We start from the raw sequence: 14005 nt of genomic DNA, 5'->3' as shown, positions 1-14005 counted from the left end.
CTATACTTTTGTTTTGGTACATGGAATTTGAATTAGTCACACAGTCAGTGTATGTTCCTGCAAAAAAAAGCAGATGCTAAAGAAAACAATCAGTGGAAAGGAAATCTTAATTCTGGGCAGGAGTGTGTCAAACTCTGCACAAAGTGTGTAAAACTTTTTTTTTTAGCTGACAGTGTTGACAGAATAAATAGATAAAACAAAAATCTGACCTGTGGTCAGTGATTCTGTTAGGGCTGGCCTAAAAATCTCATCACAATGAAAATTTTCATGTTGATCAGTATCAGTAATTATCTATTAAAATATACCAAATCATAATTTTTTTTTCAGTTTTAAAGACAGATGTTTTGCTCCTGAGTGGAAGTTTAAGAAGTCATACGGCCAATAGTGTTTTAAACGATGTAGTGAAAACATGACCATTGCAATACCACAGAACATTTCACAAATCTGGGGCAGATTTAAAACAATCAAAATAATGTCAAATAAACAAAGACAAAGAAGACAGGAGCATGTCAAACTCTTTTGTTCAGATAGTTTAAAAGATTTTGTAATTGTTTTAGCTGACAATGTGGTTAGAAATCAAACATTTATGTGCAGAATTGTTGTGGATCCTGAAGTCTTAAAAGGTATTGCATTAATTAATCTAAAAATAAGGCCTGAAGTGGTATTAAATCAATCTTTCAAAAGTTTTAAAAATGCAAAGCATGTGAAGTACAGTTTTATGATTTGCTTTTCTCTAAATCTCAAAGTAATTGGTAACATCTTTTTGTTTTTTAATCTAGGGAATCCCTCTTTGAGCAGTGGAAGTCCAAATAAGAAACACAAAACTCCCCAATAAATACTAGGTATTTCCCAAATCTAATCAGATCTAACTTTTTCATTGGACCAAAAATGTAATGTTTTATATTATAATACATGTTTGTAAAAATTGTCCTAATCTCAAAGTAAATGCTTTTAATTATTTATTTTTTTACATTTGTGGTTACAGTCAGATTTCATCCCGAACGGCTTTAAAAAAGTTTTTGAAGTATCACATTTAATTTGCCTTAAACTGTAGAAACCGTTTTGCTGACATTATAATAAGCTAATGATCAATATCCTTTTATCGCACAGCTCGAGTTATCACCTAAAAATTGTCTAAAAATGTATTTGTTTATTATTTAAATAGTGTTGCGGTATAGGTTTGCAGTTTGTAAATATAATCACAAACTACGGCCCCTAAAATAGGTGTACCCTTGGAATGTCATTCAGCTGTAGATTGAATGAAACGAATGTTAAGCGAATGAACCCCGTGGCACGTCATCTAGAGGGGGCTGTCCCAGCAGTTATTTCAGCCAATAGCAGTTGAACTGAGATGTGCATTAGCCAATCGGCGCATGAGTTACGGGAAGTAGGCGGGCATTGGTCAGCTACTGTCACAGACGTTGTGGTGAACTTTACCGGTGTTGAACTACCCCTGGACCCACATCGTCAGCGTGAGTAGCTAAATCTCAAAATCGCACGAGTATTTTTTTTTTTTGAAGAAGGTGATTGTCGAGAGTATCAATCCGCCACACATTGCGTTCCTTAGCGCCGTGTTTTCAAAACGAAGACGAAAAGATCTCGTGGGCGAATCCACATGGCTACCTAGCCAGTTAGCTAACCAACCAGCCCTGCTAGCTTACATTAGCCTTCACAGGTTAAATACTGCTAGCGGATAATTTCGCCGGCTGCCCCTCAAATATGGCATCTGCAGCAAACCATAACTCTCAGTTAGGTTTTTATTGTGGCCACCAGTTTGTTTTGTAATTTATATTATAAATCAGGAGTCTAACTGAGCTGGGCCTTAGCTACAGCAGCCTGTAGGACAGATCACTCACTGTAGCTAGCCAAGTTAATGCTAGCCGTGAGCTAACGTGTTTGGGGCTAACTGTGCCCAAGTGCATTGGATACACTGCGTGAGGAGTGTGTGATTGTGTACTTAGCAGAGTACTAATGTGTTCATATCAAACCTTGCAAGTCATGCAACCAATGTGTGTTAAACGTAGTGGTTGAAGAAGTACTCGTATGTCTTACATAAGTAATATTAGCAACACCACAGTGTAGAAAAGCTCAAACACAAGTAAAATTCATACATTTAGAATTTACTTAGTGGAAGTAAAAAATGATTTGCATCTGAGTACCAAAAGTAATATACTTAATGTTCAGAATGGCCTATTTCAGATTAAGGATGCATTAAGGGACCGTTCGTTATTGTTTATTTGACAATTTTCATGGTGAATTTACACATAAGATCCTCCCACTCTGCCTCACTACATACTGAAGCTAACTTTTACTAATTCATTCATGCATATATTGTATTTTCTTTTCTTTTTTTTTAGCATTTAGTACTGTAGTGTTTTTGTTATGTATACTTAGTTATTTTTCCTAGTAAATATTCTTGATATTTTAGATTCTATAGCTATTCTATGGACATATATTATTCTTACAGAATATACTAAGGTTATTCTTTCTATTTATGCATATTTATCTCTTACAGTGTGATTTTTTTCCTCTTAGTGTTATTTGTTTAACTGTGGTTTTACTGCTCCGGTGCAATTCCTTTACTTCTGTGACAACCTTAAATGGCTGCATTTTGTACTCATTTTATTGCTGATTTTTTTCAAGCATCTTAAAAAATTGCCAGTTTATTATAACCTTAAACTGTAAAACCTGAAATTTTCATAGGATTTTTACATTGCCGATGGTCCTCGAGCACATTTTGTGGGATGAACACTAATGTCAGAAATAAAAGCATATCCAAATTTAAGTTTAAAGTAGTAATGTTTCCTTGAAATCATTTTGATTTGCATGTCAAAATTTTGCCAAATCTCAACTGCTTGCATGAACTAACCAGCATGCACGTCTAAAATTTCTGTAAAATAGGTACGTCTGTATTTCTGTCTTCAGGTTTTTACTTTAAAACACCACAGGGTAAGAATGGAAATCTAATAAGTAATTTATGGTGTGGGGAGGATCGTGCATTTTTTTCCCATGTCACTCAGTGGAGGCTCAAGAAAAAAATGTTTTTTTAGCTTTGGGGAGGTTCAAAATAGAAACCAAAAGTCACACCCTAGCTACCTTCCTTTACAGGCAAATAAAGAACAGTCCCTAAAGTGTTCATTATTTTAGTTTTACAGTTGGAAAATATGGCGCTAAGTTAAACTGCTTTATATGCTGTGGTGTGTCTTGTAATTTATAATAAAACATAGTATGATTTGTTGATTTCATAGCTTTGATACAATTGCATCCTATTATTAGGCAGAATATGTGGATTAACTGAAATTATAAAGTAAATGTGGTGGAGTCAGAATTATTTCTCTCTGATTTGTAGTGGAGTGAAAGTATAAAATAACATCAAATAAGAACTTAGCTCAAAATAGTGAAAACATAAAACACTTAAATGTACTTTCTTACTTTCCACCACTGGTTAAATGACACCTCTCCAATTTTACTCACACCGTTTCAGGGTTTAACCTAACGGCCAGTTACCTGCAGCTGCGTGATTAAATTACATTTATATAATTAATGAATCAGATCAATTATGCATGCCTTGTCTATCTCTTAACCCAGTCTGTTCCAGTCTCAGAGTATGGGCAGTGTGTTGGCTGCCGCCTCCCCCAGTCCTGCCCCAGCAGCAGCTGGAGGTAGTCAAGGGGTCCCAGGGCTGGTGTCCGTCCCTCCAGGGTTCACTATGCCCCCAGTGTCTTCCGTCCCTCCAACATCTGGATCTGGCGAGCAGTCAGCAGATGCAGAGTCCCCGCTCCCAAACCCAGGCACATATGAGGAGTGTCACCGCAAATGTAAAGGTTAGAAAATCAGCTGTTGAATTGTGAGATGTGCATTAAATATTTTAGGACACATAGTTTATTCCTCAGTTTTTAAGTAATAATTAAGTAACAGTACCATTATTGTCATACTGGCGGGGGCTTGTATAATCACCTGATGTTGAGTGACATAGATCTTTTTGTGCCCTCTCTCTGTTTTAGAGGTGTTTCCTCTTCAGATGGAAGGGGTGCGGTTAGTGGTCAACAAAGGCCTGAGTAACCATTTCCAGGTCAGCCATACTATTACCCTCAGTACCCTCGGTGACTCTGGCTATCGATTTGGCTCCACCTACGTAGGCAGTAAACAGACTGGTCCAGCAGAGGTAATGATCATTTTCTAAAATCCTAAACAAACTCATAAAATCCTGTTTGCAAGTATAACTTTGGATTGTTAATCTACACGGTCATGAGAGAAGACTGATTTTATGTTTTTAGTTGCTGCTTTGCTACATGAATGAAAAAATATACCCAATCAACTCCCTCTAATTGCACAGAAAATTGGTCACGGGGTTTGACTAGTAAATTAAGGCTGTGTTCACTGATCATTTAAAAATGATGAACTGCAATTTTTTTAAGCCTTGTTGCTCTGTTTTTGGGAAGTAAAAATCCTTTTTTTTACTTAGAGAACAAAAGAAATGAAGGCAAGTGTCTTTGTCAATGGACAGAATTTATTATTGGGTAAAAATAAATGTATACAACAAATGTATTGGAGAGCAAACTGCTGGAATCAGCATACACAAAAGTATGACAGTGCTTTAAAGTTAAAATGTTAACTCTTTTATTGGTTGCAGGTGAATATATTTTTTTAATGACACGTTATTTCTTTAAGGTTAAAAACTGAATAACCTACTACAGTAAGAGCGCACAAGCAATTGATAAGTACAGCTCAAAAACACCACAGTTGTCAGGAAGATATATAGCCAGAGGGCCTCTATTATTGCACTTGGCTGCATTTTTAATACAGATATTTCAAACATATACATGACTTCAAAGCTGATGAATGCGTGTTATGTCTCTTCAGTCATTCCCAGTCATGGTCGGAGATATGGACAATACTGGTAGCCTGAATGCCCAGATCATCCACCAGCTCACATCTGCTGTACGCTCCAAAATAGCCATCCAGGTAAGTAGACTTGAAACACTGTTTCAGTTGTTGTCTTTTCGAGACTTTTGTTTTCAGCCTTTAAATGTCACTGACATTTGCAGTCCAGTCTCAAAGTTTTTATCTCCGTTTGTTTGTTGCAGACTCAGCAGCATAAGTTTGTGAACTGGCAGTGTGACATGGAGTATCGCGGCGAAGACTTCACCTCCGCGGTGACGCTTGGGAATCCAGATGTACTCGTTGGATCTGGTATGAAAACTTTTACATAATTGTCGTTGGAGGTTTTGTTGTATACATTGCTAATACGTTGAACCAAGGGGTTTGCTATGAGTGAGAGCAATGGTAAGATATTAACATTGTTAATGGCTCAGTGATAGGGTTGACATACGTGAACAAGACAAAATTAACAAGTGGAGATGTCTGGATCAAGATTTTTTTTCACCCTGGTCAGTCCTTTAATACAGGATGTCTGCAGATAAGGATCTGATACTTGTTCGTATATGTTTTATTCCTGATTTCTTTTGGGCAATTTTTGCAAATGACAAAAACAAACGGACACCAAAGACCACGACGAAATAAATCAAAACCGGCAGCTCGCAGAAAAAGTGCGCACATGCATGTCATTACTTATCGGATCTAGGGATCTATTTGGCATTTTACAAAACTTTGCACCAGGTGTGATCATTAAGGTGAACACCGAAGTTCTTCTCCCATCTATGTTTCACTGTCACCTTTTTCTGATTTTTTTTTTTTGATGACATCGTACACTACAACTTTATTTTCCTATGTCAACGACATCACATAGTATGATTTTTTCATGCTGTTTTGGACGACAGTATTATATTTGTTTTTATGCAATTTTGGATGACATTCTATTGTATGACTTATTTTCAAGTATGTTCACATCATTCTATTTGATGACTTTTTAATTTTGTTGTGGAAAGCATACTATACTTTGCCATTTTTAGGCTGTTTTGGATGACATACTGTACCTTGACTCCTTGATGCCATTTTGGACAACATAGTGTGCTACGACTTTTTTGTGCTTCTTTGAATGACATATTAGATACCACCGTTACACAATACCATGACTTTTTTTTCCCCATAATGGACGACATTGAATTGTGTGACTTTTTTAATACTACTTTGATGACAAATGGTACCATGAGTTTGTATGCCATTTAGGAGGACTTTCTGTAGACTGAGTGTCAGAGACAAGAGTCCATGGAAACGAGACCAAGTGAGGCTGAGTAACGCCCAAGACAACGTCTAGAAAATTGAAATTCAGTCCAGTTCAGTTGGTTCTGAGGTTGACATCTGTCCTTCCTAAAATGTTCAATAAAGGCTCCCCAGAGCTTAAGAAACTTGGCTGGGCCATTGGACAGAGTAAACTAAATTTCATTAAGCGATTCAATAATAATTTTAATTTGAATAATTTTTATGTTAAAGTAACAGCTGTAAGCCCATGTTTTTTCACAAGACACTGGAGCCAATTACTCAAATTGTGGTCCAAAAAAAATGCTATAAATTGAAGTTTTTAATTTGGAGAGAAGACATATTTCTCTGTTTGAGTTTTAACTATTTTATATGACAAACTGAATGTCTTTGGGCTTTGACACGTTGGCGTGTCATTTTTAGGTATAAGTTTTGACTGTACAGAATTGACTACAGTTTTAGTTATCTATCATTTTATTAACCAATTAAACATAAAATGTTGGCACAATAATCAGTAATGTTCCCCTTTCATGCTTTAAGGATACCACATCTAACAGGCTAATCTGAGGGTATGTTAGACAAGACTCTTAGGCCCAATTAGGACAACACTTAAAGCGACCTAATTTTGACGACTTTTCGATCAACACACTACACTGTGACGTTTGCATGATTTTTTTTGAATGATGTACTATACTATGACGTTTGACTTTTTTTTGAACAACATACCATACTACTAAGTTTGTAAGTGTGAAATATTGTCTAAACCAAAATTGAGATTTTAACAATATTCTGAAACTGACGGAACATTTGTGTCTGTACCAAGGAAATATTGAGGTCAGCAGTCAGATTGTTGACATGTGTCGTGCTTCATTCGACATTATCATCAGGATGAAAGAATACTAAAATATCTGTAAAAAAATAAACCGGGGGCGGCAAAATTTAAAACAAAGAGGCAGAAGACCTGAAAGAGGGGAAGAAATTAAACTAGGAGTATAGATGAGAAGGTACAATACTACACAACGGAAGCTCTTTCGCTGTTTTCCCTCAGGTATTTTGGTGGGCCACTATCTCCAGTCCATCACACCAGCGCTGGCTCTGGGTGGTGAGCTCGTGTACCACAGGAGACCAGGGGAGGAAGGAGCGGTCACCTCTCTCCTGGGCAGATACACAGGTAAATCAAGACTCCATTATTCTTGCATTCATATTTTACTTTGTAATGTAATATTTCCCAATTACCAAATTGTTTATTTATCATGGTGAGTTACTTGAATTCACTTTGCTGTAGTGTGACCTGGATTTGATGAGATTTGGTTCATTATTCCCTCTCATTGTTTTATGTTGTCTGTGTGATAAATGTTTAAATCCCTTTTTTTTCTCTCATCAGGGGACAACTATGTAGCTACTTTGACTTTGGGAGGGGCAGGAGCTCATGCTACATACTATCACAAAGCTAATGATCAGGTACCTAAAATTAGTATAAGTATGTGTGGATATATTTCTGTTGGTCATGGTTCCTCTCATTAAACTGCTGAAATGCAGTATTTTGTTTCCAATTTTTTGTTTTAGCTCAAAGAATGGGCTTACATTTTTTTAGGTCTGTCCTAAAATAACACTCACATGCCTTTTATGTACATTGAAACGGTTTATGGTCTCTTAAATTGTAAGAACAGATATTTCGACAAAAAATATTCTTTTAACGTGCATATTAGCGAGAGCCTTTACAATCTCTTTGTGGGAAATGGGAGCCCCGAGCCTTTCACCTCCCGTCCCACCTCTGAGCCCCCTGCTTATTCCTCCCATCTCCCTTCTCCCAGCTCCCAGTCAGAGTAATTTTTCTCTGTGCAATGACCAAGCGTCACCCATTCTCTTTATTGGCTGTTTTTTATTATCCACAATAACTTCAAAACTGTTTGTCGCAGAGAGATGTGTAGGGCTCTAAACAATTTATAGTTGCTGACAGTAATCTGCAATTTTGTAGAACTGTAAATAAGCACTGCGCAACCTCACAAATGGTAGATATTTGGTTTATAACTTTAAAGACTGCAGGGAGGTGGGAGCTGAGAGGAGTGAGGCAAAACAGAAAAGTGATTGTACTCTTAATGGGTGTGGGCATGTGTAATAATCATCATCTATCATTTAATTTATGTCCATTGCTACAGTTGCAGATAGGAGTTGAATTTGAAGCCAGCACAAGGATGCAAGACACCACAACATCCTTTGGTTACCAGTTGGACGTTCCCAAAGCTAACTTGCTCTTTAAAGGTAAACAAATGCCGTATAAACGCACCCACAGCCATGACAGTAAAGTGACTATTCATCTCAAACTACAAAACCAAAATTGATTTCCTTTCAACGGAATCCTTCCTCATTGTTACCTTTACTCTCTGCAGGCACAGTTGACAGTAACTGGGTTGTTGGGGCAACCCTTGAAAAGAAACTGGTGCCACTGCCTCTCACACTGGCCCTAGGAGCTTTTCTAAACCACCGCAAAAACAAGTTCCAGTGTGGCTTTGGTGTCACCATTGGCTAGAGGTGAGGAGGCCACCTGGAGCCAGCTCGCAGGCCAAAGCTTGGACCGGCACAGAGACATACAGGAACCTGGACTAAGTTTTAGAAATTGGATTCAGAGACTCTCTTACAACTGTGATTTCTGGGGCAGACAGAGAGACAAAGACAACTACCAAGGAGCCAGGACTGGCCAAGCCATGCCTACATTCTGTAGCACAAATGTCTTTCCTTTATGGTGTATTGGATATACCCAGAGGCTAGAGAGATGTATATCAGAGGGCATCAGTGATGCATGAGAACATGTGATGTGAAAATCAAAGTAAGTGGGTAGACATAATATATGGTGAACATGTATGATGATTAAAATAAATGTGATTACTTTTTGTAAAGGAGGCTTTTGTGATTGGTATGCTTCAAGAAGTGGGTGCACAGGGTGAAATAATATGCTTATTTTGTGGTTCATATTTTAAGATTTTTTACGTAAAATGTTAACATGCTTTATTGCCAGCAGTAAATTCCTCCCCCGATGGGATCCTAGCATGCGAGAAGAGTCTTCAAGGGGGCCCAGGAGCAACACATCAGACGTGAGCTTCATCAGGTCAGTCAATTATTCTGAAAAATCATGACAGTATAATTTAGCACCTATTCTAAGATGTGTTATTGTCATAGCACGCTCAAAAGTGTATTTTTTGACAGACTATGACTAAATAATATAGTATATCATAAAAAGTTATTAGAAAGGTCTGGTGTATCATAAAGTAAGCCATAGCGTGGTATTAAAATGTCATTAGAAAGGTTGAACGAAACGCCTTATTATATTTTGTCAAAAAATGTCACATTTTGCCAAAAACTTCATAGTATAGCATGTCTTTAACATGGCAGAAAATAAGATGGAGGCTAAAGGCTAGAAGGCTAAAAATTGCGTAAAATAGCATGCCAAGACGTGCCATAGCATAGCATATCACCAAAATGCCATAATATAGCCTGTCGAAAAAAACTACAATATGACATGTCCCAAAGACAGCTGAAAACAGAATGTAATAGCGTGCAGAGACACGTCATGACATAGAATGTTGCAAAAGCTGCCCAAAACATTGGTCGTTTTTTTGACATACGATATTATGATGTTTTGGGCCGTTTTTGCACATTTGAATGCTATGGTGTGTCTAAGCACACTATTTTACGCTGTTTAAAGTTTTTTTGAGGTGTTTATAGTTATTTTTGGGAAATGTCAATTTTTGACATTTTTGCCTTACTATAGCCTTGCTTTTTTGGTCATTTTTTCAGCATGCTAGATTATGTTGTTTTGGACCGTTTTTGCACGTTTTAATGCTATGGCGTGCTTCAGTACGCTATTTAATGCTGTTTTGAGGTGTTTTCGGCAGTTTTTGGGACATGTCAAATTTTAACAGTTTTGCCTTACTATAGCCTTGCTTTTTGGTCATTTTTTTGACATACTATTTCATGTTGTTTTGGGCCGTTTTTGCACATTTTAATGCTATGGCGTGCTTCAGTACGCTATTTAATGCTGTTTTGAGGTGTTTTCTGTTGTTTTTGGGACATGTCAATTTTTGACATTTTTGCCTTACTATAGCCTTGCCTTTTTGGTCATTTTTTCGACATGCTATATTTTGGTGTTTTGGCTCGTTTTTGTACGTTTTAACGCTGTGGCGTGCTTCAGTACACTATTTTATGCTGTTTTGAGGTGTTTTTGGTTGTTTTTCGGACATGTCAATTTTTGACATTTTGGCCTTACTATAGCCTTGCTTTTTTGGTCATTTTTTCGACATGCTATTTCATGTTGTTTTGGGCCGTTTTTGCACGTTTTAATGCTATGGCGTGCTTCAGTACGCTATTTAATGCTGTTTTGAGGTGTTTTCGGCTGTTTTTGGGACATGTCAATTTTTGACATTTTTGCCTTACTATAGCCTTGCTTTTTTGGTCATTTTTTCGACATGCTATTTCATGTTGTTTTGGGCCGTTTTTGCACGTTTTAATGCTATGGCGTGCTTCAGTACGCTATTTAATGCTGTTTTGAGGTGTTTTCGGTTGTTTTTGGGACATGTCAATTTTTGACATTTTTGCCTTACTATAGCCTTGCTTTTTTGGTCATTTTTTTCGACATGCTATATTTTTCGTGTTTTGGCTCGTTTTTGTCCGTTTTAACGCTGTGGCGTGCTTCAGTACACTATTTTATGCTGTTTTGAGGTGTTTTCGGCTGTTTTTGGGACATGTCAATTTTTGACATTTTTGCCTTACTATAGCCTTGCTTTTTTGGTCATTTTTTCGACATGCTATTTCATGTTGTTTTGGGCCGTTTTTGCACGTTTTAATGCTATGGCGTGCTTCAGTATGCTATTTAATGCTGTTTTGAGGTGTTTTCGGCTGTTTTTGGGACATGTCAATTTTTGACATTTTTACCTTACTATAGCCTTGCTTTTTTGGTCATTTTTTTCGACATGCTATTTCATGTTGTTTTGGGCCGTTTTTGCACGTTTTTATGCTTTGGCGTGCTTCAATGCGCTATTTAATGCTGTTTTGAGGTGTTTTCGGCTGTTTTTGGGACATGTCAATTTTTGACATTTTTGCCTTACTATAGCCTTGCTTTTTTGGTCATTTTTTCGACATGCTATATTTTGGTGTTTTGGCTCGTTTTTGTACGTTTTAACGCTGTGGTGTGCTTCAGTACACTATTTTATGCTGTTTTGAGGTGTTTTCGGTTGTTTTTGGGACATGTCAATTTTTGACATTTTTGCCTTACTATAGCCTTGCTTTTTTGGTCATTTTTTCGACATGCTATTTCATGTTGTTTTGGGCCGTTTTTGCACGTTTTAATGCTATGGCGTGTCTCAGCACGCTATTTAAAGCTGTTTTGAGGTGTTTTCTGTTGTTTTAAGGACATGTCAATTTTTGACATTTTTGCCTTACTATAGCCTTGCTTTTTTGGTCATTTTTTCGACATGCTAGATTATGTTGTTTTGGGCCGTTTATGCACGTTTTAATGCTATGGCGTGCTTCAGTACGCTATTTAATGCTGTTTTGAGGTGTTTTCGGCTGTTTTTGGGACATGTCAATTTTTGACATTTTTGCCTTACTATAGCCTTGCTTTTTTGGTCATTTTTTCGACATGCTATTTCATGTTGTTTTGGGCTTTTGCATCGCTTTTAATGCTATGGCGTGCTTCAATGCGCTTATTTAATGCTGTTTTGAGGTGTATTCGGCTGTTTTTGGGACATGTCAATTTTTGACATTTTTGCCTTACTATAGCCTTGCTTCTCAGGTCATTTTTTCGACATGCTAGATTATGTTGTTTTGGGCCATTTTTGCACGTTTTAATGCTATGGCGTGTCTCAGCACGCTATTTAAAGCTGTTTTGAGGTGTTTTCTGTTGTTTTAAGGACATGTCAATTTTTGACATTTTTGCCTTACTATAGCCTTGCTTTTTTGGTCATTTTTTCGACATGCTATTTCATGTTGTTTTGGGCCGTTTTTGCACGTTTTAATCCTATGGCGTGCTTCAGTACGCTATTTCATGCTGTTTTGAGTTGTTTTCGGCTGTTTTTGGGACATGTCAATTTTTGACATTTTTGCCTTACTATAGCCTTGCTTTTTTGGTCATTTTTTCGACATGCTATTTCATGTTGTTTTGGCCTGCTTTTGCATCGTTTTAATGCTATGGCGTGCTTCAGTACGCTATTTAATGCTGTTTTGAGGTGTTTTCGGCTGTTTTTGGGACATGTCAATTTTTGACATTTTGGCCTTACTATAGCCTTGCTTTTTTGGTCATTTTTTCGACATGCTATTTCATGTTGTTTTGGGCCGTTTTTGCACGTTTTAATGCTATGGCGTGCTTCAGTACGCTATTTAATGCTGTTTTGAGGTGTTTTCGGCTGTTTTTGGGACATGTCAATTTTTGACATTTTTGCCTTACTATAGCCTTGCTTTTTTGGTCATTTTTTCGACATGTTAGATTATGTTGTTTTGGGCCGTTTTTGCACGTTTTAATGCTATGGCGTGCTTCAGTACGCTATTTAATGCTGTTTTGAGGTGTTTTCGGCTGTTTTTGGGACATGTCAATTTTTGACATTTTTGCCTTACTATAGCCTTGCTTTTTTGGTCATTTTTTCGACATGCTATTTCATGTTGTTTTGGGCCGTTTTTGCACGTTTTAATGCTATGGCGTGCTTCAGTACGCTATTTAATGCTGTTTTGAGGTGTTTTCGGCTGTTTTTGGGACATGTCAATTTTTGACATTTTTGCCTTACTATAGCCTTGCTTCTCAGGTCATTTTTTCGACATGCTAGATTATGTTGTTTTGGGCCATTTTTGCACGTTTTAATGCTATGGCGTGTCTCAGCACGCTATTTAAAGCTGTTTTGAGGTGTTTTCTGTTGTTTTAAGGACATGTCAATTTTTGACATTTTTGCCTTACTATAGCCTTGCTTTTTTGGTCATTTTTTCGACATGTTAGATTATGTTGTTTTTGGGCCGTTTTGCATCGTTTTAATGCTATGGCGTGCTTCAGCACGCTATTTAATGCTGTTTTGAGGTGTTTTCGGCTGTTTTTGGGACATGTCAATTTTTGACATTTTTGCCTTACTATAGCCTTGCTTTTTTGGTCATTTTTTCGACATGCTATTTCATGTTGTTTTGGGCCGTTTTTGCACGTTTTAATGCTATGGCGTGCTTCAATCGCTATTTTATGCTGTTTTAAGGTGTTTTCAGCTGTTTTTGGGACATGTCAATTTTTGACATTTTTGCCTTACTATAGCCTTGCTTTTTTGGTCATTTTTTCGACATGCTATTTCATGTTGTTTTGGGCCGTTTTTGCACGTTTTAATCTTATGGCGTGCTTCAGTACGCTATTTCATGCTGTTTTGAGTTGTTTTCGGCTGTTTTTGGGACATGTCAATTTTTGACATTTTTGCCTTACTATAGCCTTGCTTTTTTGGTCATTTTTTCGACATGCTATTTCATGTTGTTTTAAATGCTTTTTGCACGCTTTTAATGCTATGGCGTGCTTCAATGCGCTATTTAATGCTGTTTTGAGGTGTTTTCGGCTGTTTTTGGGACATGTCAATTTTTGACATTTTGCCTTACTATAGCCTTGCTTTTTGGTCATTTTTTCGACATGCTATTTCATGTTGTTTTTGGGCTTTGCACGTTTTAATGCTATGGCGTGCTTCAGTACGCTATTTAATGCTGTTTTGAGGTGTTTTCGGCTGTTTTTGGGACATGTCAATTTTTGACATTTTTGCCTTACTATAGCCTTGCTTTTTTGGTCATTTTTTCGACATGTTAGATTATGTTGTTTTGGGCCGTTTTTGCACGTTTTAAT

At 37.2% G+C, this 14005-nt stretch overlaps 1 protein-coding gene across 2 annotated transcripts; it reads left to right on the top strand.

Annotated features, from left to right (window-relative positions):
- Positions 1–1321: 1321 nt before the first annotated feature.
- tomm40 (translocase of outer mitochondrial membrane 40 homolog (yeast)) lies at positions 1322–9056 on the top strand. 2 transcript variants are annotated; one of them, XM_042489931.2, is made up of 9 exons: positions 1322–1472; positions 3589–3824; positions 4005–4165; positions 4864–4965; positions 5088–5193; positions 7208–7330; positions 7544–7620; positions 8319–8421; positions 8550–9056. In XM_042489931.2, the coding sequence occupies exons 2-9, from the start codon at positions 3608–3610 to the stop codon at positions 8687–8689; spliced, it is 1029 nt and encodes a 342-aa protein (XP_042345865.1). In that variant the 5' UTR covers positions 1322–1472; positions 3589–3607; the 3' UTR covers positions 8690–9056. The 2 variants fall into 2 exon arrangements, with proteins under 2 accessions (XP_042345865.1, XP_042345866.1); XM_042489932.2 differs by having other exon boundaries at positions 1338–1472; positions 3599–3824.
- The last annotated feature ends 4949 nt before the right edge of the window (positions 9057–14005 follow it).

This window comes from Plectropomus leopardus, chromosome 11 (assembly GCF_026936395.1).
Source record: "Plectropomus leopardus strain MGB_pleo_1.0 chromosome 11, ASM2693639v1, whole genome shotgun sequence".
Taxonomy (NCBI): Eukaryota; Metazoa; Chordata; class Actinopteri; order Perciformes; family Serranidae; genus Plectropomus; species Plectropomus leopardus.
The sequence above is the reverse complement of the archived record's forward strand: the minus strand, read 5'-3'. Positions and strand labels throughout refer to the sequence as shown.

Excerpts from the sequence above, each read along its gene's own strand:
- tomm40 (XM_042489931.2), top strand. The coding sequence starts at position 3,608 with ATGGGCAGTGTGTTGGCTGCCGCCTCCCCCAGTCCTGCCCCAGCAGCA. Across the intron at positions 3,825-4,004 it reads GTGTCACCGCAAATGTAAAG|AGGTGTTTCCTCTTCAGATG; the intron begins GTTAGAAAATCA and ends TCTCTGTTTTAG. Across the intron at positions 7,621-8,318 it reads ATCACAAAGCTAATGATCAG|TTGCAGATAGGAGTTGAATT; the intron begins GTACCTAAAATT and ends CCATTGCTACAG.